The sequence below is a fragment of the Aspergillus glaucus genome (genome assembly GCF_001890805.1).
Source record: "Aspergillus glaucus CBS 516.65 unplaced genomic scaffold ASPGLscaffold_4, whole genome shotgun sequence".
Classification (NCBI taxonomy): domain Eukaryota; kingdom Fungi; phylum Ascomycota; class Eurotiomycetes; order Eurotiales; family Aspergillaceae; genus Aspergillus; species Aspergillus glaucus.
The window spans coordinates 1236583-1261658 of NW_019170456.1; the positions used below are offsets into that span (position 1 = coordinate 1236583).

At 51.5% G+C, this 25076-nt stretch overlaps 10 protein-coding genes across 10 annotated transcripts; 7 read left to right on the forward strand and 3 right to left on the reverse strand.

The window, feature by feature from the left end:
- The first annotated feature begins 22 nt into the window (after nt 1–22).
- ASPGLDRAFT_43901 (mitochondrial elongation factor MEF2) lies at nt 23–3017 on the forward strand. The gene has a single exon (XM_022545905.1). The coding sequence runs from the start codon at nt 92–94 to the stop codon at nt 2903–2905; it is 2814 nt and encodes a 937-aa protein (XP_022404046.1). The 5' UTR covers nt 23–91; the 3' UTR covers nt 2906–3017.
- Nucleotides 3018–3609: 592 nt separating this feature from the next.
- Nucleotides 3610–5811, forward strand: ASPGLDRAFT_33078 (uncharacterized protein; the record flags this gene model as incomplete). Its single annotated transcript, XM_022544257.1, has 2 exons — nt 3610–5507; nt 5718–5811. 2 exons carry the CDS (start codon nt 3610–3612, stop codon nt 5809–5811), a joined length of 1992 nt encoding a protein of 663 aa, XP_022404047.1.
- Nucleotides 5812–6521: 710 nt separating this feature from the next.
- On the forward strand, nt 6522–7206 carry ASPGLDRAFT_33079 (uncharacterized protein; the record flags this gene model as incomplete). The annotated part of the gene is made up of 2 exons (XM_022544258.1): nt 6522–6759; nt 6821–7206. The coding sequence occupies 2 exons, from the start codon at nt 6522–6524 to the stop codon at nt 7204–7206; spliced, it is 624 nt and encodes a 207-aa protein (XP_022404048.1).
- Nucleotides 7207–7297: 91 nt separating this feature from the next.
- ASPGLDRAFT_1165936 (uncharacterized protein) lies at nt 7298–7824 on the forward strand. The gene has a single exon (XM_022539783.1). The coding sequence runs from the start codon at nt 7361–7363 to the stop codon at nt 7721–7723; it is 363 nt and encodes a 120-aa protein (XP_022404049.1). The 5' UTR covers nt 7298–7360; the 3' UTR covers nt 7724–7824.
- Nucleotides 7825–9392: 1568 nt separating this feature from the next.
- ASPGLDRAFT_43903 (uncharacterized protein) lies at nt 9393–9754 on the forward strand (the record flags this gene model as incomplete). The annotated part of the gene is made up of 2 exons (XM_022545906.1): nt 9393–9472; nt 9529–9754. Coding segments are annotated over exons 1-2 (211 nt in total), but the record flags the coding sequence as incomplete, so codon positions are not given.
- A 382-nt stretch (nt 9755–10136) lies between these two features.
- Nucleotides 10137–11896, forward strand: ASPGLDRAFT_43906 (phosphotransferase family protein). The gene is made up of 4 exons (XM_022545907.1): nt 10137–10346; nt 10449–10670; nt 10743–11138; nt 11201–11896. Exons 1-4 carry the CDS (start codon nt 10305–10307, stop codon nt 11762–11764), a joined length of 1224 nt encoding a protein of 407 aa, XP_022404051.1. The 5' UTR covers nt 10137–10304; the 3' UTR covers nt 11765–11896.
- A 504-nt stretch (nt 11897–12400) lies between these two features.
- ASPGLDRAFT_55810 (GTPase-activating protein GCS1) lies at nt 12401–14287 on the reverse strand. Its single transcript, XM_022548161.1, has 4 exons — nt 14019–14287; nt 13865–13933; nt 13046–13774; nt 12401–12990 (listed from the first exon to the last, which is right to left on the reverse strand). Exons 1-4 carry the CDS (start codon nt 14058–14060, stop codon nt 12556–12558), a joined length of 1275 nt encoding a protein of 424 aa, XP_022404052.1. The 5' UTR covers nt 14061–14287; the 3' UTR covers nt 12401–12555.
- A 156-nt stretch (nt 14288–14443) lies between these two features.
- On the reverse strand, nt 14444–16507 carry ASPGLDRAFT_144216 (RNA-binding protein). The gene is made up of 4 exons (XM_022541812.1): nt 16022–16507; nt 15505–15796; nt 15248–15454; nt 14444–15195 (listed from the first exon to the last, which is right to left on the reverse strand). The coding sequence occupies exons 1-4, from the start codon at nt 16231–16233 to the stop codon at nt 14848–14850; spliced, it is 1059 nt and encodes a 352-aa protein (XP_022404053.1). The 5' UTR covers nt 16234–16507; the 3' UTR covers nt 14444–14847.
- An 827-nt stretch (nt 16508–17334) lies between these two features.
- Nucleotides 17335–20259, forward strand: ASPGLDRAFT_166084 (uncharacterized protein). Its single transcript, XM_022542622.1, has 4 exons — nt 17335–18433; nt 18483–18878; nt 18926–19000; nt 19049–20259. Exons 1-4 carry the CDS (start codon nt 17692–17694, stop codon nt 19801–19803), a joined length of 1968 nt encoding a protein of 655 aa, XP_022404054.1. The 5' UTR covers nt 17335–17691; the 3' UTR covers nt 19804–20259.
- A 565-nt stretch (nt 20260–20824) lies between these two features.
- On the reverse strand, nt 20825–24683 carry ASPGLDRAFT_23383 (GRAM and VASt domain-containing protein; the record flags this gene model as incomplete). The annotated part of the gene is made up of 2 exons (XM_022543279.1): nt 20825–24185; nt 24268–24683. 2 exons carry the CDS (start codon nt 24681–24683, stop codon nt 20825–20827), a joined length of 3777 nt encoding a protein of 1258 aa, XP_022404055.1.
- Nucleotides 24684–25076: the final 393 nt, after the last annotated feature.

The following is a 25076-nucleotide window of genomic DNA, read 5'->3' on the forward strand; positions in this document are numbered from 1 at the left end:
CGGTATTATTCTCTTTTGTATAAGTATCGAGATGCACTTTTTGATATAAAGCTCTCTGTGCGCAGCTATTAAGGACAGCTTCTCAATTGCTATGGTTGCGACTCCGTTGTTGCGCATCTCTCCCCAGGCATTGGCTCTGAAGCCAGGCCCAATTGCGACTCGACGTCTAGGGACTCTCAAATCATTGCCATTGCCTACTCGAAAATGCTTCTCGACATCATCAGCGAAATGGTCGGAGGTGCTCGAGCGGACGAGGAATATCGGCATCATTGCCCATATCGATGCGGGCAAAACCACCACCACGGAACGCATGCTCTACTACAGCGGGTTTACACGCAGAATCGGAGACGTGGATGAGGGATCTACAGTGACAGACTTCCTTCCCGCGGAACGAGCTCGGGGTATCACCATTCAGTCTGCAGCAATTACATTCCATTGGCCTCCGGGGTCACCTGGGGACGAGAGCACGGTGACTGTGCAGGAATCACAGGACAAGTTCCTTCCCAGATCTGCGGTGCCTCATACCATCAACCTCATCGACACTCCCGGACATGCGGACTTTACATTCGAGGTCATGCGGTCCTTGCGCATTCTGGACGGGGCCGTGTGTATTCTGGATGGCGTTGCGGGTGTCGAGGCTCAGACGGAGCAGGTCTGGCATCAAGCTAGCACATACCGGATTCCAAGATTGGTGTATGTCAACAAACTCGATCGTGATGGAGCGGTCTTCGGACGGACAGTGAGAGAGGTGGGCTCGAGACTTGGAGGCTGGCCGGCTGTCTGTCAGATTCCGTGGTTTGAAGGCGGAGATGGCCGCTTTGTAGGAGTAGCAGACGTGATAAACCTTCATGGCTTACGATGGAGCGACGGTGATGGCAAGTCTGTGAAGATGTTGGATCTCCAGCAATTGGACCAGGAAGAAAGCCAATTGGCGGCGGAGCTTCGACGCGCGCGGGCGGCTCTGGTCGAGCTTCTGAGCGAGCATGACGACGAGTTGGTCGAGAAGTTCTTCGAATGCGACGAGGATCACTTAGCGGTTCCGCCTCAAGACATAATCAACAGTCTCCGCCGCTGTCTTATTGAAAACAAATCGAGTAGGATCATCCCCGTGTTTGCAGGTGCCAGTTTCCGCAACATCGGGGTGCAGCCTCTACTAGACTCCGTGATCAATCTTCTTCCCAGTCCCCTCGAGACTGCAGACCCAGAGGTCAGCATTGGGGATGTCAGGGGTGGTCTCCGACGACTGCTTTCGGGGGACCTCCTAGTGGAACAGAATGAGAAAGCTGCGTCCGGCGACAAGAAGCAGAAGAGCAAGAAGAACCTGCAGGCAGAATCACAGAGTTCCATCGAGAAACTCCAGGGCTGTGGTCTGGCCTTCAAGGTGGTCAACGATGCCAAGCGGGGGGTGCTGGTGTACGTGCGAGTTTACTCAGGGTCACTAGATCGAAACAGCACCCTGTTCAACACCAACCTCAACGTCTCAGAACGTGTGCCTCGTCTTTTGAAGATGTACGCCAATGACGCTGTGGAGGTTGACTCAATCCCCGCGGGTCATATCGGCGTAGTGGTCGGTTTGAAGCATGCGCGGACGGGAGACACCCTGGTGTCATATGCAGGACACAAATCAACACCCCCAGAGCCATTGAACACCCTCCAACTCCGCCCCATTGATGTGCCACCACCGGTGTTCTTCGCTGGTGTGGAACCGCACAGCCTGAGCGAGGAGAAGAAGCTGGAGGAATCGTTGGCGCTTCTCTTACGAGAAGACCCTAGTCTGCATGTGACGGTGGATGAAGATTCAGGACAGACGCTCCTGAGCGGGATGGGCGAACTGCATCTCGAGATCGCTCGGGATCGTCTTCTCAACGACCTCAAGGCTAAGGCTAGTATGGGTCGGATTGAGATTGGATACCGTGAAGCACCACTGGGAACTTCTGCCCCTGTGACCAAAATCTTTGACAAGGAAATTGCCGGCCGTAAGGGCAAAGCTGGATGTACTGCAGTTGTCGAGTCCTGGGATCCATACACGGATGACGCCAGTCCCGAAAGCAACGACATTCTCTCCATTACCACACACGAGAACAACCAAATCATCATCAGTACATCAAACCTGCAAGTCGAAACAAACAAGAAAGGCGTCGAGGAAAGTCCTCTCCTCCCAGCTGGTCTGGACATCCCAACTTTCCGCGCAACTCTCCAAAACGGCGTTTTCGCTGCCCTCGCCCGTGGACCGCAATTCACCTTCCCCATGCACAGCACACGAGTCACCCTCACCTTCGACGCAACTGAACACCTCTACGGCACTGACACCACCGCCTCCGCCCTCTCTTCCGCGGCCCGGCACTCTACAACCGCCGCTCTGCGCACCCTCCTTCCTCCACCTTCTTCTCCTCAATCAGCACCAGGAACATTCTCTACACCGGGTACTTCCCTCATGGAACCCCTCATGAACGTAATCATCTCCGTCGATGAATCCTCCCTTGGCTCTGTCGTCCACGACATTTCTTCCTCCCGCGGCGGCCACATCATCTCCCTAGACGAAGACCTCACTCTGCCCACAACCGACCTCGCCTCTTCCCCTACATCTTCATACTCCCCACCCCAACAACCACCCGAGGACCTACCGCCCATTGACACTAGCAAGGTGTACGCCCCCCGCGATCCCTTTGAGACAACCTCGATTGGCGGGGGCTCGATAGGGAACACGGATCCTGTGTCTGGGTCAGCAAATCGCCCGCGGACTATAGCCGCAAAGGTACCGTTGAAGGAGATGGTCGGGTATCTAAAGCATCTGAGAAGTTTAACTGCGGGTCGCGGCACGTTTGTTATGAGTGTGGATCGGTTTGAGCGGATGAGTGCGCCGAGGCAGAAGGCGGTTTTGGTGGAGTTACGGGGTGGTCTTTGATTTTGAGTGTACGTTATGATGGATTAGGATTGCATGATGTTATGTCTGTATTATAGGATGTATGTATGTCACTACAAAACTGATATTCTAGAGCCATTGGACTTCCGCAACGGTATTCTTACCTTCACAGAACTCCCCTCCTTACTAGTATCCTTCCATCTCTAACATGACCAACCAAAATGCCACATTGGCAACCATTCCCTGCGAACAGACCTCTCGAGTATACTCTCATTATCAAACCCCATCTTACAAATCAACCCTTGGCAGCGAAGCCCCGCGGATATACCGCGGAATTGCTGCCGTGGAATCAGGGTCTACACCCCATATTACGACTACTGAATAACACAGAACATCACGCTACTAATTGCCGGCAGCGGCAATTCAACCCCAGATTTTTCTTATTAAGTTGCCGTCATCTCCGCATTTTGGGGCTTGGCTGCACCTATGCATGTCGGGTCCACCCCCGCAAAAAGATCTGAGAGCCTCTCTTGGCAGTAACCCTAAAGAGTATTGCCAGATGGTACTAGACTGTGAACGATGTTTACAATGTTCCTGGTCAGTGAAATTGGTGAGTCGGTTGATGACAGGGGGATAGGTCAATTGCCGATGCCTGCTTTAGGGCGGTATATATATCAGCCATGACAACCATGAAAACTACCACAACCAGGTTCTGAGAACGAGCACTTGAGTGACTAGTTGGCAGGATGAAGCTCCTAACCGGATTATCGCTTTTATCTCTTATCCCCCATGTATTGTCCGTTCCTACGGGCAGCAGCCATCGCCCACGCAGCCAATCAGGTCAAGATGGCCAGCAACCCCTGCTGAACCTCAAACCCCAACGGACTTACTCCCGAGACCTTGTCTCCCTCGACGGCCTGTGGAACTTTGCCCTCGCATCCGATGACAACTCCACCGCTCAACCATGGACAGGTCCACTACCCAAAGGCCTCGAATGCCCCGTCCCAGCCTCGTACAACGACATCTTTGTTTCCCAGGAGATCCACGACCACGTCGGCTGGGTGTACTACCAGCGCGAGGTGATCGTGCCGCGAGGCTGGTCTGGCGAGCAGTATCTGGTGCGCGCTGAAGCCGCCACGCACCATGGTCGTATCTACGTTAATGATCGTCTGGTCGCAGAGCATGTGGGCGGGTATACGCCGTTTGAGGCTGATATTACGGATCTTGTTGCTGCGGGAGAAGAGTTTCGGTTGACGATTGCGGTGAATAATGAGTTGACTTATGAGACGATTCCGCCGGGCAAGGTTGAGGTGTTGGAGAATACGGGGAGGAGGGTGCAGGATTATCAGCATGATTTCTTTAATTATGCTGGTCTTGCGCGGTCTGTCTGGCTGTATTCGGTTCCGAAGCAGCATATCCGGGATATCACTGTTGTCACTGATGTTGATGGTGAAATCGGTCTCATCAACTACTCCGTCAAGATGTCCGGCAACGCGACGGCAGGAAACAACATCAAGATCTGCGTCCTTGACGAAGCTGGAGAGACTGTCTCCAAAGCCTCCGGACCCAAGGGAACCGTCCGCATCAACTCCGTCAACCTCTGGCAACCCGGCGCGGCCTATCTCTACCAATTCCGCGCCGACATCGTCGACTCCTCCGGCAAAGTCCTCGACACCTATAGTGTAGCCACAGGCGTCCGCACCATCAAAGTCAGCGGCGCACAGTTCCTCATCAACGACAAACCCTTCTACTTCACCGGCTTCGGAAAGCACGAGGACACCGCTGTCCGCGGCAAGGGCCACGACCAGGCATACATGGTTCACGACTTCCAGCTCCTGAATTGGATAGGCGCCAACTCGTTCCGCACCTCACACTACCCCTACGCAGAGGAGGTCATGGACTTTGCGGACAGGCACGGGATCGTTGTTATCGATGAGACACCCGCCGTTGGTCTGGCATTCTCCATTGACGCCGGTCTTGATGCCAGTGACTCCCCCCCGACTTTTGGACCTGACGGAATCAACAACAAGACCCGTGAGGCGCACGCGCAGGCTATCCGCGAACTCATCGCAAGAGACAAGAACCACGCCAGCGTCGTCATGTGGTCGATCGCTAACGAGCCCGCCTCCAACGAAGACGGAGCCCGCGAGTACTTCGAGCCCCTCGCCAAACTAACCCGTTCCCTCGACTCAACCCGTCCCATCACCTTCGCCAATCTCGGCTCCGCCACATTCGAACTCGACCGCATCTCCGACTTCTTCGACGTCCTCTGCCTGAACCGGTACTTCGGCTGGTACTCTGAAACCGGTCAGATCGACGAAGCAGAAGCTGAGCTCGAGAAGGAACTGCGCGGCTGGCAAGAGAAGTTCCCCGAGAAGCCCATAATTATGTCCGAGTACGGTGCGGATACTATTGCCGGTCTGCACTCTGTTCTCGATGTTCTTTGGAGCGAGGAGTTTCAGGTGCGGATGCTGGATATGTATCATCGGGTGTTTGACCGGATGGAGTCGGTTGTTGGCGAGCTTGTTTGGAATTTTGCGGATTTCCAGACTGCGCTGGGGATTACGAGGGTTGATGGGAATAAGAAGGGTGTGTTTACCAGGGATCGGAAGCCTAAGGCGGCGGCTCATGGGTTGAGGGAGAGGTGGACCAATATGTCCTAGTGCTCCAACTGCTATGTATTAAGACGTATTCAGTCTTATATACTTGAATTTATTATATTCATCTTGCTATGATGATTCTCTTTTCCTGCCTAATTGTTTCCGCCATTTTAGTCTGCGCGTATCTCCTCCCTAAACGACTGACGCCGGCACGACCACCCGCACCAAGAAAGATGCTCATCGACTGTGCAAAGCACGACCCCTAACCACGCTTCTGGGCATACTTCTCCTGTGGCCCTGGAGTCCACGTCTTCGGCTACCCCTCCAAAGGCGGCGTCTACATCCTAACCTCCTGCTTCGGCCTAGAACTGGACTATCTCGGCCTCAGCCGGTTTGAAAATACAGAGCGTCCGTCAGCATCCGGATCCGGATAAAACAGGTTAAGGAGGATGCGCATTGTGACCGGAGTGAGTATTCCCGTATTATCTCGTTTATGTTATTAAATGCAATCCTAACCGGGGCGTATATGCAGTGCATCATCTAGGCGCAACCTGGTGAGAGAGTGAAATAGAGCAATCTGAGAATGAATTGGGTTGCTACACGCCATTAAATTCTTACATCCGAGCAGGCTGGCCAGCCGGAGGTGGATTGTGGGTCTTACATACAACGAAGAGCAGAGCGAGTAATATTGGCGCGGGGATCATTCATAATGCCTCTGATATGGAGGAACGGTGTAAATTGATTGGAAGGGTGGGAGGGGCTTACTATGCTAACCCCAATGATTTTCCGTATCTTGATCTCTCGTAATCATGGGGATGAATCCAGTTTGGGGATTTATGGGGTGCACGTGTACGCGAATTCGAATTCATCTTACTACCTAATTCGGAATGAAAATGATAACTTTACGTTTAGGGTTAGTTATGTTTGCTGTTGCTTAATTATTTTTACACAGTAAGACGAGCTATATATGACATAGTTTGTTCGCTCTCCATCTCCTCCATTTACTGACCCAGATCTCATTATTTTCTAGTGTCTTTCTATCTATCAACTCAGTCAAAATGGCCTCCATCGAACCCCATCTCTATCTCACAGACCCCTACCGCGCAACAAGCGCCCCTCACCCCCTCCCATACCCGGTGGAACACACCCCAGTCGATGGATCCGACACCAAGCTCCAAGCAAAGCTCAAACAGATCAAGAATCTGCTCCAAGAATACAACCTCCCTCCCGAACCCCACGATATCACCGTCACCAAACTATCCAAGCCCGGATATCCTCATGGCGACGAAGCCCACCGTCTTTATCAAATATAAGGGTTCAATGTATGAGACATTCGATAAGGCGAAAGATGGCCTAGCGGGACTGGCTTTCGAGGTCGATGGGACACCAATGGATATTGAGGTCGTTCATCATGAGTACCGGTTTAAGCCGTCTTTGTTTCCGATTTTGTTTACGCATCTGGCTGTCGGTGCTTATGAGGGGATTAGAGAGGGACTTGTTGAGCAGCTCTGCGCTAGTATCCCGTCGCCATGGACCATGACCTCGTTGTTCCTGGTCGGTCCGTATCTGGAGAAATCGGCACCCGCTATCGTCGTCATGGTTTGTTCTGGGAGTGCATACAACTGGACTGAGATCGTCTCATATATCCAGATGCTCATCATGTATCACGATCCAAGTCTCTCAATGGATATCGACATTATAATCATCCCGGGCGATATCAACTCCCCCACAAACCCTAACTAACATACCAACCTCGGTGACACAGATCGACAGGCTGACATCTGGCCTCGAGGTATTTTACAGCCACTAGGCATTTCAATCAGCGACAAGGCCTGCGAGAACGAAGGAACGCTAGGCGGGCTGCTCAAACTCACGCACAACGGCATCACTCGCCAGTATGGCATCACGCATTACCACGCTACATGACCTGGTGTTGAACAAGAGGAAGCTGCTATACAACAAACAGACCAACACGGAAATGGCCATACCACAACCGAAACTGAAACCAAAACCAAAACTGAAATGGTATACTTCACGACAGACGACATCACAGCCACCCGCAACGGCCTCGAGTCCAAAAAGGCCTGGCACGAAGGACACATCCAGCGATTCCAACAACACAGAGAGCAAACCCCCAACGACGTCCAAACTGCCCAATTACTTTATTAAATCTGCCGCTCCTACCAACACTCTCGCCCCCAGTACGAGTCTCTATCCCGAACCCTCCCAACCAATCCCCTCCCCCTCGGTGACGTCCTGATTCCCAGCGGACGAGGACTCTGGAATAACCGTCTCTAAGACTGGTCCCTTATTGAACTCGACCCGGATGCCAGCAAGACATTCGATCAATTGCCATTGCCGCGTTTCCAAATCGGGAAGGAACCGCGTGATTATGGCTGTGGTTCCATGGAATGGAATCGGTTTGATGAGATTGGTTCTATCGAGCTGGGTGGGTGGTATAGCTACGAGGGGAGGAATAGTAATCTGTTTTTTTTGGGGTTTGTAATGGTGCGATGGCATGTTGCAATTGGAATGAGGATGGTGTTGTTCGTTATGATTTGGACGGGGGCTCGATTGCCGATACGAAGGATCAAACCACGCTGGAATATATCATCCTGGGCCGCGAGACAGAAGGAGAAGCCGAGGATATTATTTAGGAAGGGTTCGGCCAGCGCGAGGGCTTGGGATCTTTGCTGTTCAATCGACATGGACAGGTTTGTGGGTTGTATCGCGGGAATGCCATGTCGTTGGTAGGGGCCTGGTGCGGTGGGGGATTTGAAGACGAATGCAGGGCTGGTTATGTCGATGACTGATTTGAAAAGTGGTATTGAGAAAAGACTTGGGGGAGAGGAATGCACTTTTAACAAGAATGATAAACAGATTAAACAGATTAATCTTTCTGGACGGACATGATGCATTTGTTCGACTGCTCACAGCAGTAATCCCAGATTATACTAACTGTTTGAACCAAGAATTATACAAACCCTTGCTATGCTCAGGACAATAGAATATAGCCTCCTGCCCTCGTGAGGGAAGCAAAAACAAAAACATACAACAGCCGGGATTCGCTGGTGGTCACCCACCCAACTACTAACCGGCCGGCGTGTGGCTTAACTGCGGATGATAGTTCGGTGGGTGCCTCCAGGGTGAGTTAAAGGGTGATGCCGCTCTTCGGTCGTGCGACCAGGGGTGAGTTAGGGTGGGTGCGCTATAGAGAGGGTGAGCCATCACCATAACAAATGATTCAGCATAAGAAATGAACCTTTTTCTATTCTGTCATGCTGTCAGCCTGACGCGGATAGCTCCGGACTGTACGAGGCTATAGCTATGGGGAGTTTTAGTTACATGGAGTGTCTTGAGATGGGATACTTGCAAGTGTGGCTGTATACAATGCGTGATACCCAGTGTTTCGCATTTGCATTTGCGTCAGATTTTACATATATATACGTTTCTTCGGAGCAGCGGTAGTTTCACCTCTGGGGCGCCAGGCAGTTCGCATTGGCTCTCAAGCTACTCACACTGTATATGCAGCGGAATTACAGGGCATAAATATGGCGCTTACCCAAATACGCAACTCAAGTGGACTGGAATCGCAATGTTCCTATCAGACCCGTACAGCAATCATCTTTACAGACAACCAGGCGGCGATACAAGCGTGCTCAGCTCCAGGAAGGTCTTCTGGCCAATATATCCTGAGTGATATTACACGCACTGCATCTCAACTACAGGAACGTGGCTGGGATATACAACTGTATTGGCTCCCAGGTCATGAAGGCGTCTACAGCAATGAGTGTGCTGATGCTCTTGCAAAAGAAGCTGCTAATTCCCCGGCACCCAATGACGCGGAAGAGCTCACTCTCATGGCTAGCTCTCGAAGAATTCTCCGCATAGAAGCAGCAAATGCATGGAAGACTGAATGGGCCGCTTCCCCCCATGGGAACTCCGTCCGTCGTTTATGGAAAAAAACCCTCAAAAGCGCCAATGCAGCTATACCAAGGCCTTTGGAGAGCTGCTACATCAGTCCTCATTCAAATGCAAACTGGGAATATTGCGCTGGCCAGTTACCTTGGTACCTTCAAGGCTATGGAATCAACTGAATGCTCCTGTGGACGTGGCCTCCAAGACATACGCCATGTTCTCCTCCACTGTACCAACCAGGCAGGACCCCGGATGCGCCATCTTACACAGGGTTCAAGGCGGGAGCTGGATTACCGGGCCTACCTTACACGGCAAGACCTGGTACCGAAGGCAGTGCGATTCATGCTTGAGACAGGCCTTCTGGACCAGTTTCAGACTCTACCAACCACATACTGAGTCACAAAAACGGACTTCAAGCAACCGGCAGCATAGCATAGCCAAGGTTGTGCGCTTGCAGAAGTAGGGATGGAAACGAGATAGTATCCAACAAACCCATGAACCTTCGTGGCCATGGGAACAGCAGTACGAAATCAGCAGCACGGGACGTACAACATGCGAAATAAGATGTCAGAATAGGTATAGAAAGGCGACGATGTACTTAGTGACTACCATTACGGCGGCTTACCCGGCCGCCCCGCAGGACCTGCCGCCACTCGGCCTACAGGGCTGACAGATGCGTGTATGAACAATAATAATAATATATACGTTTCTATTTGTACATAGGTTGCGCGATTAGCCTTTTCTTTTCATTGATGGACTAATTAATGTCCGACGGTCCATAAATCATCAGTCATAGTAATAGTAGTTTCTCCGGCTATTACACTCAAGAACTGCACCACATCAATGCCCGAATGTTTGATGATTGTTGAGCTGAGTCCCGCCTCTTCTTCCAATGTCAAAATGCCCACCACCCACCACTGCATATGCTGCAAAAAGACAGGATTTTGCACAAAGCACCAAATCAGGTACAGCGTCCATCCAAAAGTCTTCTACTATGCACCCAACTCTAATGGCTACCCAAAAAAAATGCCACATGTGCACACGAAGCTAAGCAGTGACCGGACCAGGTAATAACAGCTCCTCCAAGTGACCGCAATCCGGAAGAGGAGGGGGACAGCTTGAATGAAGATGAAGACAAGGAAGAGGAGGACATCGGACATCTACAGGACCGGGCAATTTCTATTGCGTCAAACGTTATTGCCGATGTTTTTGAATCAAGTCGCTTGTCAGGCCTGGAGTATATCACCTGCGGTGGCTACAACCATGTCTGGTTAGTTGTGTACTCGACGGTATGTGATCTCGCTTTTGTTCTCTCCTTCTATCATTCCTTTGTCCTTGTATTAGGATTGATTTTCTTTCAGGATCGGTCCCAAGGAGGCTCCCAGGACAACAAGTTCATACTTCGTATTTCAAGAGAAGTGGCTTCACTCCAACCGTATCAGATCCGACATGAAGTTGCTTGTTTACATTTCTTAAAGGAAAATGTGCCACAAATTCCAGTGCCAAAGGTCTACGCTTGGGACGATGGGACTTCCAACTCGGGCCCAGCCTTTATCGCGCAGGAGTTTATCAAAGGCCAGAAACTCAGTGTGGTCTGGCCTGACTTAACTGAGGAGCAGAAGACAGTCATATCACGCGAGATTGCCAGCGTTATTGTTGATCTTGGAGAGACGAGGTTTGATTGTGGAATTGGCGGGTTAGCAATCAACGCACCTGCAGGACCGACTATTGAAGCTGCGAAGATATTCAATGGCAGGGTGCGTGTCTAGTCTTCCTACCCATTTTTTGTTTATCTCTGTTTTTTCTAAAAATGTCTTAGACGAAATTCCATTCCCCAGACTTTTACAACATCGGCCCGTACACGGAGAGCAAGGGGTACATTCAAGCCTGCTATGACCGCGAGATATCCTTCTACACTCACGCGGGCGAGGCCGACCTCGAACCCATTGCAGAAGCCTTTGAAGAGACCTCAGTCTCCTCATTCATATCGCAACTACAACGCGAACGCGACGCCATCCTTGAAGACGACTCTGTCTTTCAGAAGATCGATGCGGAACCTCTTGTCTTGGTGCATGAGGATTTCCATTCCAGCAATATGCTGGTGCTAGATGGGCACTTGGTCGGGGTCTTGGACTGGGAGTTTTCCGGTGTTTATCCTCTGAGTGAACTGCTGGGGGCCGCCGCCATTCTTCAAATCTCGGGCCCACGTCGCTATGAGAATGAAGAGTGGACTGAGCAGGAGGAAATGAAGTGGCAGGGTCATTACTTGGAGGAGATTCAGCGCGTGACTCGGCAACGGGGTTGGACAGAGCAGGACATCACAACGGTCATGGGCGGTGGACATTATATATTGCAGAAAGCTAGGTCGGTTATGTTTCCATGAGAAAAAAAAATGAATATGCGTTTCTGGGGGGGGAGGGGGTTGGCAGAAATACTGCTATGGGACCCGAATTCAACATTCAGGATCATACAAAATGAGGTAACGTCTAGAATACAATGATTGATTTGACAATGGATTATCATAGCTGTCGTGTTCATGTAGCCCTCTTCAAGCTACTACATGAGAGTGATCATTGCATTGCAATCTTCGCTAGATTATCCTCTGATGCCGCCGGACCCAAGGAAGGATGCCGACCTTTTTGGCAAAGCCAGCTCGTGCCAAGGCCGATGAGAGAGTAATCTATGAGATGGCTGAACTCGCTCACCAGCTCAGATTCAAGTCCCCAGAAATTGATGCATTAATTGGCGGTTCCCCAGATCATCAGATCGTACGGGCCGCTCTGCTACAGACCAGGAAACCCAGTCAGTTCTAATATGATGACCAGCAGTTTGATAATTTGGTCTGTCGAATTGTTGATTGTTTCGCAGAGGCAGCTCCTGATCAGCCAGGCATGGTATGTGATCTTCTTGTGGACAGCACCGTGAAACCCTGGGCGGCAAACTTAAGCACTGTCTTGCTTGAACTACTTCAAAAACACAACATCATTGATCGAGTGCTAGCAGTCACTGCTGATAATGCGTCGAACAACAATACATTGATGGAGAATATTCAAGAATATGAAGGTCACATTACTCCTCCATGATACTATGTCCAACTCTGTATACAACAGTGGGAATAAACATCAAAACAATGTACCAAATACAATGCCAATAGTTACAAAACAAGAGTATAATCTACCAATCCTCATCCCACCCCTCCTCATGCTGCTGCCCCTTCGCAGTCCCAGTAGCACCACTACCACTACCACTCCCAGATCCAGATCCAGATCCAGATCCAGCACCACCCGTGGACGCCGCCCCGCTTGTCCCCGTACCCGTCGAAGCCCCCGGCTTCATAGCCGCCGTCCCAATAGCATTAGACCGACTCGCACTCCTCCGATGCTGCCCCTGCCCCTGCCCCTGATCTTCCGCCCCCAAAGCCGCAAAATCATCCCAAAAGTCCTTCCGCTCAGGTTCGCCGCGGCGCCTAGCTAACGACGAGGTATGTTCGTCCTGTCCCTCGACGAAGCGGTTAAATTGGTCCGCGGCGCCGCGCGCGCCGACTTGGATGTTTTGGCCGAGGTGCGCGGCTTGTAGGCGGGCTTGGGCTGCGAGGTCGGATTCGGCGAGCTGCACTTATTAGTTATATTCTAAACGAGGTGAATGGGAGAAGAAGGGGGCATACCTGCTTCGCCGTAGGCTGAATATACGAATCATGCACCGTCTTCGCGCTTTTCCCCACAGCCGACGTAAACCACCCAAACCCCTTCGTCAGCGTCCCCATAGGATCTTTCTGAAAGTCATCCAACCCAGGCGTCCCAGCACCACCAGCACCACCAGCACCACCCATAAACGAGCCCCTCGACCCAGCCGGTGAACTCGGCGGCAGTCCACCCCCAAAACCAGTAAACTTCCCACCCTGCGACGGAGGCAGAGACTCAGAGCGCGTGGCATTTGCGGACCCCAGTTTTGAGAAATACGCCTCGTTGCGCTCTTTCTTCAACCCCCCTTCACTAAGAGCAGGTGAAGATCCTCTCGGTCCGGTATTGCTTATCGCACCCGGTCCCTGACCAGTCGCTGCCTGGGTTTTCTTCTTCTTGACCTCCCGCTGTCCAGGGACATACTCCCTCCCCTCGACCTTCGCCGACAACCTCTCCTTCCACTCCTCCCCGACCTCCCCCTCATATCGTTCCTTGATCGTAGAATCCTCAAATGTCCGTCCCTCGGATTGTGTAATCGCATGGTTATCGAAGAACGACTTCCAGGGCTCGTTGCCCCCCTGTTCCATGCGGTGGATTTCGCCCATCTTGAAGGCGTCCATGGTGATTGAGCGGACGAAGGAGATGTGTACGCCAAGGCCGCGGTGTGTGCCGGCGCAGTTTAGGCAGATGAAGATCCCGAGTTTAGGGGAGGCCTGCGTAGTAGTACACCATGAGTATTAGCGATAACGTATTCTGGGAGGTGTGTAGACCGAGCCAGGGGGAGGAAGGGTAACGGGACGAACCCATTGGGGCGATGGTGCGTTGCAATCGCAACATCTGTCGTTTCCGTTGGTTTTGGAGATTTGGAGGAGCTAGCAATAGACAACAGTACCAGTTAGTATCGTCCATGCCATCAAATCGCAACGTAGATTCCGTAGTCCGTGTCCGTGTCCGTACCTTGGTTCTCGTTTCCGGGTCGACCTCCCACATTCGAGACATGACGCGTTGAGTAATTATAGCAAGAAAAGTAGCGGTTAGGAGGGACTTCAAGATGAGTTTCTAGAGTCCCTCTTCGTTGAGGATCGTGAAGGCGTTCTGGGTCGAATGCCAGGAGTGCGGTGTGGGGCGATTCAAGCGCGCCTCGTTGCGGCGAGTTGTTGGCGTTGCCGTCCGCCACACAATGCGCAGTCGAATGCGCAGGTCGAATAACAGCAATAGCAACAACAACGCGACGAGAGATATAAAAGGTATATGCCTCGTTAGTGGTAGTGTATTAGTGAAGTTGCGGCTAGTTAATGATCTGCCATGCCAAGGCCACGTTCTTCAGGCCGAAACATCTAGTTATACAACACTCTACGGAGTACTCTGTACGGAGACAATGTCTTTCAAGGCCAGCTTGCGGCATCATAAGTTAAATAGTAGCTAAGATATAGGACACAGCAGAAGAGACAAAATCGTCAACAGGATATGGTCTGTAAGTTATAAGGTCAAGTCAAAGCAAGAGATGAATTCTCATCATCTTCTCGCCAGTAGCAGTGATGGTGGTGAGTGCATCTTCGACAATGCCTCCTTCTCCAACATAAGAAATCATCGTACGTCAAACACGTTAATCGCATATTCTCCTTCAAAAGTAGACTTGCACGGTGTCTTCGTGAGAGCCACGAAAATAACATTCCAACAATGGTCATCTCTTACACTCCGTCTGTCCTACTCCAACATAACCCTGCACATGGACAGACTCGTTCTGGACAGGAACGGCATTGTCAATCGAAGAAAAACAAGCTGCTTAAGCAGCAGCCGAGGCGTTCTCCTGGCCCGCAGCAGGGGCGGCGGCAGCGGCGGCGGCGGCGGTAGCCTCCTCCTCGGGCTTCTCAGCCGCGTCGAGGGCGTCATCCTCCTTGCCGGGGCTGTCGATGGCGACCTTGACAGCGATCTCACGACCCTCAATCTCCTTGGCGTTCATCTCCTTGACAGCCTTCTCCTGCTGCTCCTCGGAGCTGAGGGTGACGAAACCGAAGCCACGGCCCTTACGGCGCTCGTTGCGAGCCTGGAGCTTCTTGATCATGAAACGAGGAATGGGACGCAAGGCGATCTTGGCGGAGACGGGCTGGTAGGCGTTGAAGAGCTCCTTGAGCTGTAGGGAGTTAGCAGCTGAACTCTTTCTGTTAAGAGAGATTGTTACGTACCTTGTCCTCGGTCAGATCATACGGCAGGTTGGCCACCATGACCTTGGTCTTGGACGGGATACCATCCTCAGGAGGACCACGCTGCTTCTGCTGGACACGGCCACGAGGCTTGCCCTGCTCGGTGGTAGCAGCGTTGTTGGCCTGGTTGTCGGTCAACGGATCAGCCTGAGCAGGGACGTTGGTGGGGGCCTCGGTCTTTTGAGCCTCCTAACCACGTTAGTATACTTTCGTGTTTCATTTTAGGGGGGAAAACGTACAGAGCGGCCACCACGTCCAATGCGACCTCCACGACCGCGACCACGGCCACGGCTACGGCCCCGACCGCCGGTCCTCTTACGGCCTTCGCCCTCACCGCCACTTGCAGCACCCTCCCTGGCCTCCGCGGGCTCAGGCTTGCGAGCCAACTGGACCGAAACCTTACGCTGGAGGATCTCATTACCAGAGAGCTCTTGGATGGCAGCGTTGGCCTCGTGTGCGGTGGCGAGGTCCACGAAGGCGTAACCAACGGGGCGGTTGGTGCGGGGGTTGACGGGGATGGAGGTGCTTTCACTGCGGGAGTTAGATATGTTCTTTAACATAGAAAAGACGACACAAAAGCAGTGAAATCGGAGAATATAAGATCAAGTAGGGATGTAGTAACAGCTGCAAGGTGCTGGTGGTTGAGACGACGTCTCACACGTGGCAGTATTGGCAAGCGGGAGGGGAAGTCGGTGACTCAGGTAATAGACAGAAAACACTGAAAAGGCAGCATTAAACAAAAGAGAAGATACTCACATCTTGTAGTTCTTGAAGAACTCCTTCAGCTCCCCCTCAGTGGTCGCATATGCGAGGTTCCCAATGTACAGCCGACGTCCCTCATCGGCACTGGCAGCAGCAGCATCGGTGGGCTGCGGCTGCTGTTCCTGCGCGGGAGCAGTACCGTTGGGGGCCTCGTTGGTGGTTTTGGAGGCGACGTTGTCGGCGACGTTTTCGACGGCAGAAGACATCTTGATGGTTGAGGACACAGTAGATGGATGAGGAGAGGTGGTCTTGAAGGGTAATGTGTCACGGCGATTTAAGGCTGCCTTTGGGAAAAGTAGGAAATTGACAGATTGAAGAGGGGGGAGGAGAACAGGGTAGCTTGGTGCCCTAGATTCGTAAAGGAAAAAAAAGAGGAAACTGAAAAAAAAAAAAGAAGCAGGAGAGTTGAGTTGCCTGAGAGAGGAAGGAATGAAGTCGGAAGAGTTGAAAAGGAGCTCTGAAGAAGGTGAGAGAAAAGGGCGGTCAGGCAGTGAGGCATTAAGGCATTAAGGCAGCAGCTGACATCATCTACTTTTCTACATTTTATTCTTTATTGTACTGTACCTTTTCTCTACTGCGTACCCCGGTACAGATCTGTTTTAATATTTCCTTCTATAAATTGGTTATTCTGATTTTACATAGTAGTATATTTCTGTCTCTATCTTGTTGCTCTCCTATCCCCCCGCCGACGTCATGGATCGCTGCTCTGCCGTCCCGTCTATGCATTTCCTGTTTGAGCAGCGACAGTACAGTACATAGTGCGGATACTATGTATCGCAGGCACCAGTCAATGTGCAATTCTATATATGTCTACTATGTACTGGGCTATCCATATTAATCACTACAGGGTTAAGAAAGGAAAGAGTACTATCACTACTCCGGAGTACGGCATACGGCATACGCGCCCTAATTCGACAGCGTCCCACCGAGATTTGTTGAATACTCCAGCCTGTCGAATCCACCATGCGTGAACGGAGATCCGATCTCGCCTCTTAGCGTTACCCTGCACAACCGTTATGCCATACTAAGCACATCTGACTGGTTGCCGCGCGCCTACAAGGCCACCGGATTCTCGTTGGCTGGAATGGCTGCCACGATGTACGGAGTGTGGCTGCAGGTGGATCACATCCAACGGTGACGACTTGCCTTTTTCGGTAATCCTCTGATTTGGACAGATCCGGTCCACAGTTTCCGCGGAGGCACTGTACTTGTACTCCGTAGTAGTGTATTGGAGTACTCTAAGAGTACTCTGTACCTCTATGCTATTTATTCTCTCTCTTTGTGCAGTTCAATAGCCTAGAATAGTTCAAAGATCTTTCATTCTTTATGCACCGTCATATCACCCTATACATAGGAGTACAAAGTGTCAAACCTGCTTAGTTACAGGTTAATGCAGCTAATTGGGATTGCCGCCTTCATTCCTTAGTTAGTCCATGCTTGAATTATATCATTTTCGCTGATCTTTTCTTCTGGCTGCTGCTTAGTCAATCGTTTTCTCCTCACTTTATTTTCCGTTCCTTTCTCTCTTCCACTTTCTCTCCCAACGACTGATCATGCCTTGAACTCGACTATATATTCTCTCGTTATTCCCAATTGTCATTTTTTCACTCTCTAATCATATTCTCCCTTATAATCCGCACCCCCCCATCGACCCTGGCTTCTCAATGGATCGCATTGAGCCGGTCGGTGGTCCAAACGACCGTCCCAACGACGCTCCGTCTCCGGCACCTGATAACAACTCCCTAACGCCCACTGGCTATCCCCCTAGACCTCAAGCTCTGTCGCGATCCCGTCGCCCAAGTATTCGTCTTTCGCGCCTCTCCTCTGTTTCCTCGTTGGGTAGCAGTGGCGACGACCCGAACCAAACCTCTCAGAACCCGAACCGCCGGAATGCCGCCGATGATAGCGCCACGGCGTTCCTCGCCAGGAATAGGAGTCCCGGGCCGGGGAGAGAACATTCGCAGATAGCGGAAGAGGAGGATGAGTGGCAGGGGAATCGTCGTCGCAGTAGCTCTGAGCCGCGTCCGGGACGATGGTCGTCGCCGCCGCCGGTTGCTCTGCCGCACATCGCAACGCCTATGCTACCGTTGGCAGAGGTGAGGTCCAATCAGACCACTGGTCTTCGTTCGCCATCGGAAAGGCAGGATACCCCTGAGAACACTGAGAATGAGAATCAGGAGGATTCTAAGAAGGTTGCCGTTAGACCTCCCCCGGTCGTACGACCAAGGGGCGATAGTCTCTTACGGCGAACCAGTCAGGCGGCTTTGAACCGGTTCTCCCGGAATCGCGCATCGACAGTGAACGGGCCAATCCCTAAAGTGACTGATTGGAACCATTACCGGGATGAGGATTATGATCGAACACATGAATACAATCCGGATATTGTCAACGTTTTGGACGTTATAGGTAAGCACGTGCATGCATGCAACCTTGATATACGCTAACACAATCCTAGATCCCGAAGTATCTGCCCTATCGACCCTGACCAACGTCCAAAACTCCCTCTTCGTCCCCGATCTATTTGGCTTTGTCAACCGTGAGCCCACCTACACCCTCTCCCCTCCTCGCCATGAAGCCGTCACAGAGGAAGAAGGCACCACAACCGACGATGGCGGTGACAATCTCCAAAAGCCGCGTCCGGACATGAAGAATCTACGGCATCTGTCTAGTATATCCTCGGTTTTGGACGCGGGAGAAACGCGGTTTGCCGTCTTGCCCGACGAGACCAACCTCGAGGGCTGGACCAAGGAGGATATGGAGGAATTGAACGATCATGTCCGGCACATGCTGCATTCTCGTCGCTCCAAGTTTAAACGTTCGATGAAGGGATTTGGACAATATGTTTCTAAACGTGACTCCCCACCCTACGGTGGAATGGATAGAAGCTAACGGTAACAGCATTGGGATTTCTGGTTACTCTATACGCAACCCTAATCACTCTCTTCGGATTAGCCTGGGTTCTCTTCCTCATCGGTAGGCACCCCCTTCCACCATTACCCATAAACCATACTAACAAAACAGGCTGGATCAACGTCGGCGGAAAACAACTCTACGTAATCAACATCATCGACAACATCCTCGTCGCCCTCTTCGCCATCATGGGCGACGGCCTCGCCCCCTTCCGCGTAATAGACACCTACCATATGATCTTCATAGCACGCTACACCTTCCTCACCTGGAAAATCCGCAAACAGTGCGCCCTCCCCTCCCTAAAGAACAAAAACGACCTCCCCGCCCGCCGCGAAACAGACATCGATGTCGAATGGGGCGACACCCCCAAAGACGAAGCCTACGAGTTCTCCGTCCTAGGCCCCATCCAACAAGCCCGTCTCATCCACCACCAGAAGAAATTCGCAAAGTCACACACCTTCTACAAACCCCACGAAACAGGCACACACTACGCCTTCCCCCTCCGTCTACTCATCGCCATCGTCGTCGTGCTCGACTGCCACTCCATGCTCCAGGTTGCCCTGGGCACTTGTACCTGGAGTATAAACTACCACGTGCGCCCCTTCGCCCTGACAACAGTCATCCTCTGCTGCTCCATCGCATGCAGCATCTCCGGCGGCGTGATGATTATGATTGGTGACCGGAGGACACGCAAAAAGGACGTCGTGGAACGCATGTTCCGCCAGAAACTCACCTCCGAGGCCATGAAGATGATGCAGAAGCGCAGGCGCAAGGAGGAGAAGAGGAATACGTCGCTCAGTCATACTTCTTCGGGGCCGTCGAATTCGGCCCTGGTGCCGCAGGTTTCGTCGTATGAGGGGGCTTAACCGCCCTACCTACCCACTTACCTTAACCTGGCTTTAGCCCTAGGCTTTGGAGGTTATACTTTTTTTTTTTTTCTTTTCTTTTCACCTTTTCTTTATATATATGTCCTTTATTCGATATGACTTACGACTGATAACGAGATCTACTGACTTGCTTTGCTTTCTATATCCGATATATACGTGGGATCTCTGATGTACTTTTATGTCTATACTTTGTAATACTTGCTTTTCTTTCTTCTTTCTCCTGACCTTGCTTTGCTTTCTCTATTGGTCAGGACTTGCTTGTATTTACCACTTACCTCTTGGATTGCCCTCTTTGTCTAGGGTCTATCATGGCTTATTTATTGGATGATTGTGGATACCGGCGTTTGGATACAACTACAACTGCACATGAATAAAAAGGACCATATACACGACGGTCCATTGCTAATAAAACAAATCTATAAAGCAATTATATTGAACTGGAGTAATCACTTTTCCGCCTCGAGGCGATAACTGTATTAACTCAAAATAGAAAATAAATATATCAAATCAAGCTATCCTGAACAGAAGAACACTGATGAATATCCCAAACACATATGAAACTCAGCCAAAAAGCCAAAATAAAGAAAAAGAAACAATGTCAAAGAGAGTGCTGATGTTTGTACAAAACGGTAAAACGGACAAGGAAAAGAAAACCTGAGACTGGTATAGACAAGTAGTTGGCGCTCATGTACAAAGAAAACAAACAAGGCAGGTATGCACTATGCAAAATAAGATCAACCATGCTCGATAGACAAAGACAAGGGTTGAGAAACGAGAAAATATAAAAAGAAATATGACAAGAAAGAATCAAAGAATACCCCCAACGACCACGCTGACAATGGAATAAAGGTAGAACAAGTGTAGCCAAAAGACCAAAAGAAGATGAAAAAGAAAAGAAAAGCAAAGAAAAGAATGAATGAATGGCATGTTGCAACCTGAAAACAAGGAAGCGAACATAGACTTTTATGCTTCGACAGAAGCAACAAAGAAGCACAAGCTGCTACAGCTCATGGCGCGATTGCACCTCTTCGACAATCGGATGCGCTTTGCGCTTATTCAAAATCTCTTCGAGAGCATCGAGTCTCTCGCGCGTGGTCCGTATGGCAGCATCCATCTCCCGGTCAGTCATCTTGTCATCGCCCATCTTTGCCGACAGTTCTCGTTCAGCCCGAAGCTGTTGGGCTTTCTGCCGTAATGGTGAGACAGACGGTCTGACCGTTGGAAAGAGTGCCCCATCAAGACCAACTCGGTCCTCCAACCAACTCCACAGCTCACTCTCCTCCCTCCGCCACATCTCCTCGTAAGCGGCGAGGCGCTGAGGAAGGGTGTACCCTGGACATCCTATGTCGTGCGACGACATCACGGGCGGCCGAGAGGGTGTTCGGAAAAAGATGAGGAGAAGAAGAATGCCGATAATCACAATGGCAACATTGCCACTCACCAAGGGCTTCACAATATCCATAACGGGTTCGAGTATGCCTTGAAGCGGTTCCAACATTCCCCAGGAATCGGCTTTGCTCGCGGTAGTATCAGTCGCCGCGACGGCAGGGGCCGCTTCTTGACTAGCGGCATCCCCCTTCTTGCGTTTGCCCTTTCCTTTGCCAGGCTTAGCCGTGCCCGGCCGAGCACGAGGAGCAATCGCACCTTTGATAGCCTGGATCAAATCGTTTCCAAACCCGCCTTGACCATCGATGGCACCCTTTTCGATCGGGCCCTTCAGCCAACTCTTTCCCGTCCATTCAATGGTACAAGTCATGAGGAAGCGCGTTTGGTTCCCCGCCGCCCATGTGAACAGGTATTTCGTCTTCACACTGAACACATTTCCACTGGGTACATCAGGGGTCTGAGTGGTCAAGGTGACGAGAACCGCCTTCTCCAAATCCAGAAAATCCAAGTACTCGGCACTGATACATTTGGTCTGCTTGGGACCGATCGAACCGTTCAATGGCTTGATGTAAGAGTATTCTCGATTCCGACTGTCATTGGTAAGACCTTGCTTCTCGCTCGAGAACTGCAGCTCTCCTGACTTCTGATTGTCGACAAGGAACTTGGGGACGAAAGCTCCAGACGCTGGCCCGAAAACCAGAGAGTAGACCTTGCCCAAAGGAGCAGGGATGATTTCATCCTTGACGGGTTTATCATACTGGCCGTTCGGGTCAGTGTATTCGGTTGGCGCGTGTGTAGCAGGCCCCGGAAAGTCCGTATCCCCAGAGGCCGAGTTGCCGTTATCACCGGCGTCAGGTCCGTTGGCGCTAGCTTTGGGAAGGTTACCAGAGGCTTGACGGCTCAGGGCCTTTCTTGGATTTGCTGGCTCGCTTCCATTGGCACTTCCAGCTTCAATAAAGCTATCCGCCGTGTCACCGTCTTCGTCCTCATCGTAGATTTCGTCTTCCTCATCGTCTTCATCGCTGTCCACATCACTTTCTCCGGCCTTCTCAGTCTTGTCGCCAGTGCCATGAGAAACCCGTGTCCCATTTATGGAACTCTTCAAAGCCGGGTGGTTGATCTTCCATATGTTGACCATCAGATCATAGGTTGATTCTCGACTAAGCAAACTGCGGAAAGTATGACGTGCATGCAGGGTCTGAATCGCTATGGCATTAGGGAAGACCATTGCCGTGGACTCTTTTTCTATTGCTACCACTTCATCGAAGCTGATCACGAGGGTGGTGACCCATCCGAGAATGTTACTGGAAAAGCAAATATGACCTTCGGAAACGTAGATACGACCAGCAAGAATGATCTCTCGCTGCAACGCACAGCTGTAATCCTCAATCAAGTAATCATCTTCGGGAACACTTCTGAACAGCTGATGAAAGTCCCTGTTACGCTTCTTGCCAGCAACGGCGAACCCAGTTGATCGCGGAGCATTCGGGGCGGCAGCCGGAGCAGTCAAAGCGACGGCACCGGCACCGGCAAGCGCGCCAACGGCGGTTGATGTTGTGGCCGCAGATGAACCGCGATGACGCCCGATCAGACGGCCCCGTAAACTGGGACTTCGCCTTGACCTAGTGCCGAGATCTGCATCGAGGATATCACCACTTGGAGGGGGCTGATCACCACCAAAGTCTTTGGGGAGAGAAGTTGTCGACCCCAGCTCCAGCGGCTCATCAGTAGGGGGAACTACAAACACGTCAGATGGCTTCTCATAGGCCTTGTGAACAGCATGAGCAGCGTTCTTGCCTTCGAGCATTGCTGCCTCCTCATCTCGTTGGTAGACAGCCATGTTCTTGCGCTTCTCTGGTGGTAGATCCGGTTTCGTGATGACGATCCCGTCCGGGGTCGACACTGAACCACCCGGAGGTACATTGACTTCCAGGTGACTAAAGTCCAAATCGCCAGATCCGAGGGTCTCGATAGCCAGTGATTTCTTTTCTTCGCCGTTGCTATTGTTACTGTCTGACCCTCTTGCATCCTCCACTCCGTCATTAGCCTGCGAAGCATTCGTGTTGTCCAGCTGTGATAGATTGCGGTCTCTTTGTTGGGTGTTCAGGCTGCTGCTAAACGTAGAGGCAGCATTTTGCGCTGCGGAGAACACTGAGGAGAAGAAACCAGCCTGCTGGGCGGCAGAAGGAGTCCTCGAACCGGATTTGACTTCCTCGATTGTGGGGCTCATGGAAATGGAATTCGATAGTTTGCTAGGCCGGTGGGCGGACGACGCTGAGCGAACCCGGCGGTGAGAGATCATGTTCCCTGACGGACTCACGACAATGCCCTCGCCTGGTTTGATCGATTCGGGAGAACTGGTAACTTCCGGAGAATCGATCAGTTTGGGGAACTCGAGTCGATGCTCTGACGGTGTGGGTGGTGTCACAGTGGTATGCGGCGCTGGCACCGGCAACGCTGTGTGAGGCGGTGTTCTTGGACGCTCTGACAGTTCGGCAGGCTTGTCTTCTGTAAGATCCGTACGAATAGGGGGGAGTGGTGGAGGTGGCTCGGCGATGACACCGTGCGATGTTTGTGCTCTCTTCGCAGATAAGCTTCCTCTTCTACCGTTGCCTCCAAAGAGCGCCATGCTCCGTTTGCTCGAAGTAGAAGATGAACGTTCGCGACCACTTTCGGTATCCTTCTTGTCCTGAGCAGAGCTGCTAAACGCATTCTTGAATCGCCGTCCAGGCGATGTACCCCTCTTTTTCCCACCACCACGATTTTCTGGGATCTCCAAAGCCGATGGATTTTGTGTGGTAGATTTCGACGGATCTGCGTCGGGGTTGAAATCGGATGCAGTAGCACTGGGACCACTCACGGCGGATTCTACATCCGCTTGTACGCCCTCAGTATCAGTAGCATCGACAGAGGTTTTTTGTATCAAAGGCGATGACGTGGTATTAATGCCGTTATTCGAGGAGTTCTGCTGGGACCTTTATAGGGAAAAAAAAGTAAAAACAGTCAGCCCAACGAAAAAAGCAAAACTTCATTTTGAGCTAGCAGAAAGAAACCCACCGGTTCAGTTCAGAATCATCCGCCAAGAGGGTCCCAGCCTCATTTTCAGGCGGAGGATTATTATCATTCGCGAACAAAGAAGCAGCATATTCCCCGTCACGCGAACCCGGGATATCCCTATCATTATCGGTCGGCTGTTCATCGGGTTGCTTCTTATCCTTCTTCTTGTTCTTCCTCCGGAGTAGCTTCGAAAACCCGCTGGGACCAGCCCTGGCGGTGTCAGCCGCCTCCCCGGACTGCGACTTTGGCCTGTCGGAGGTGGAGTCGATCGACGAGCGTCCATTGCTCCGTCCAGAAATATCCATGGTATCCAGGTCAACCGGAGTGGTCCGGGTGCGGTTGATTTTGCTGATATCCGGGGGTTCGGAGAGGAGGGGGGCTGGGGGGAGCTCTTTGGAGGTTGGCGGGTCCTCCATGGTGTATTGGAGAGGCTGATTTGAGTGTAACGGCGAGGAGAGTAGTAGTAGTAGTAGTAGCCAAGACGAAAAGGGGACGGGTTTCAATTAGACAAAAAAAAAAGTAGGGTCAAGAGACAAAGAATTTCGATTTTCAAGGAAAGAAAGAAAGATATAAGTGGGAGAGTATCGCGGCAGAGGGCATGGTATGTATTCGGGATATACAACTCGGGGGGGGGGGGGGGGAAGCAGTTGCAGTTGTCCGTCGGAGAAGTTGTGACCAGCACCGGGGGTTCTGACAGGAAGACAATCAACTGCTGAGGAAGCTGCAACACGCAACAAAAGAGTGTATAAGGAAGGAAGAGGTGTAGAATAGAGAGAGAAGGTCGCTGGAAGAAGGAGAAGTTGGAGAGA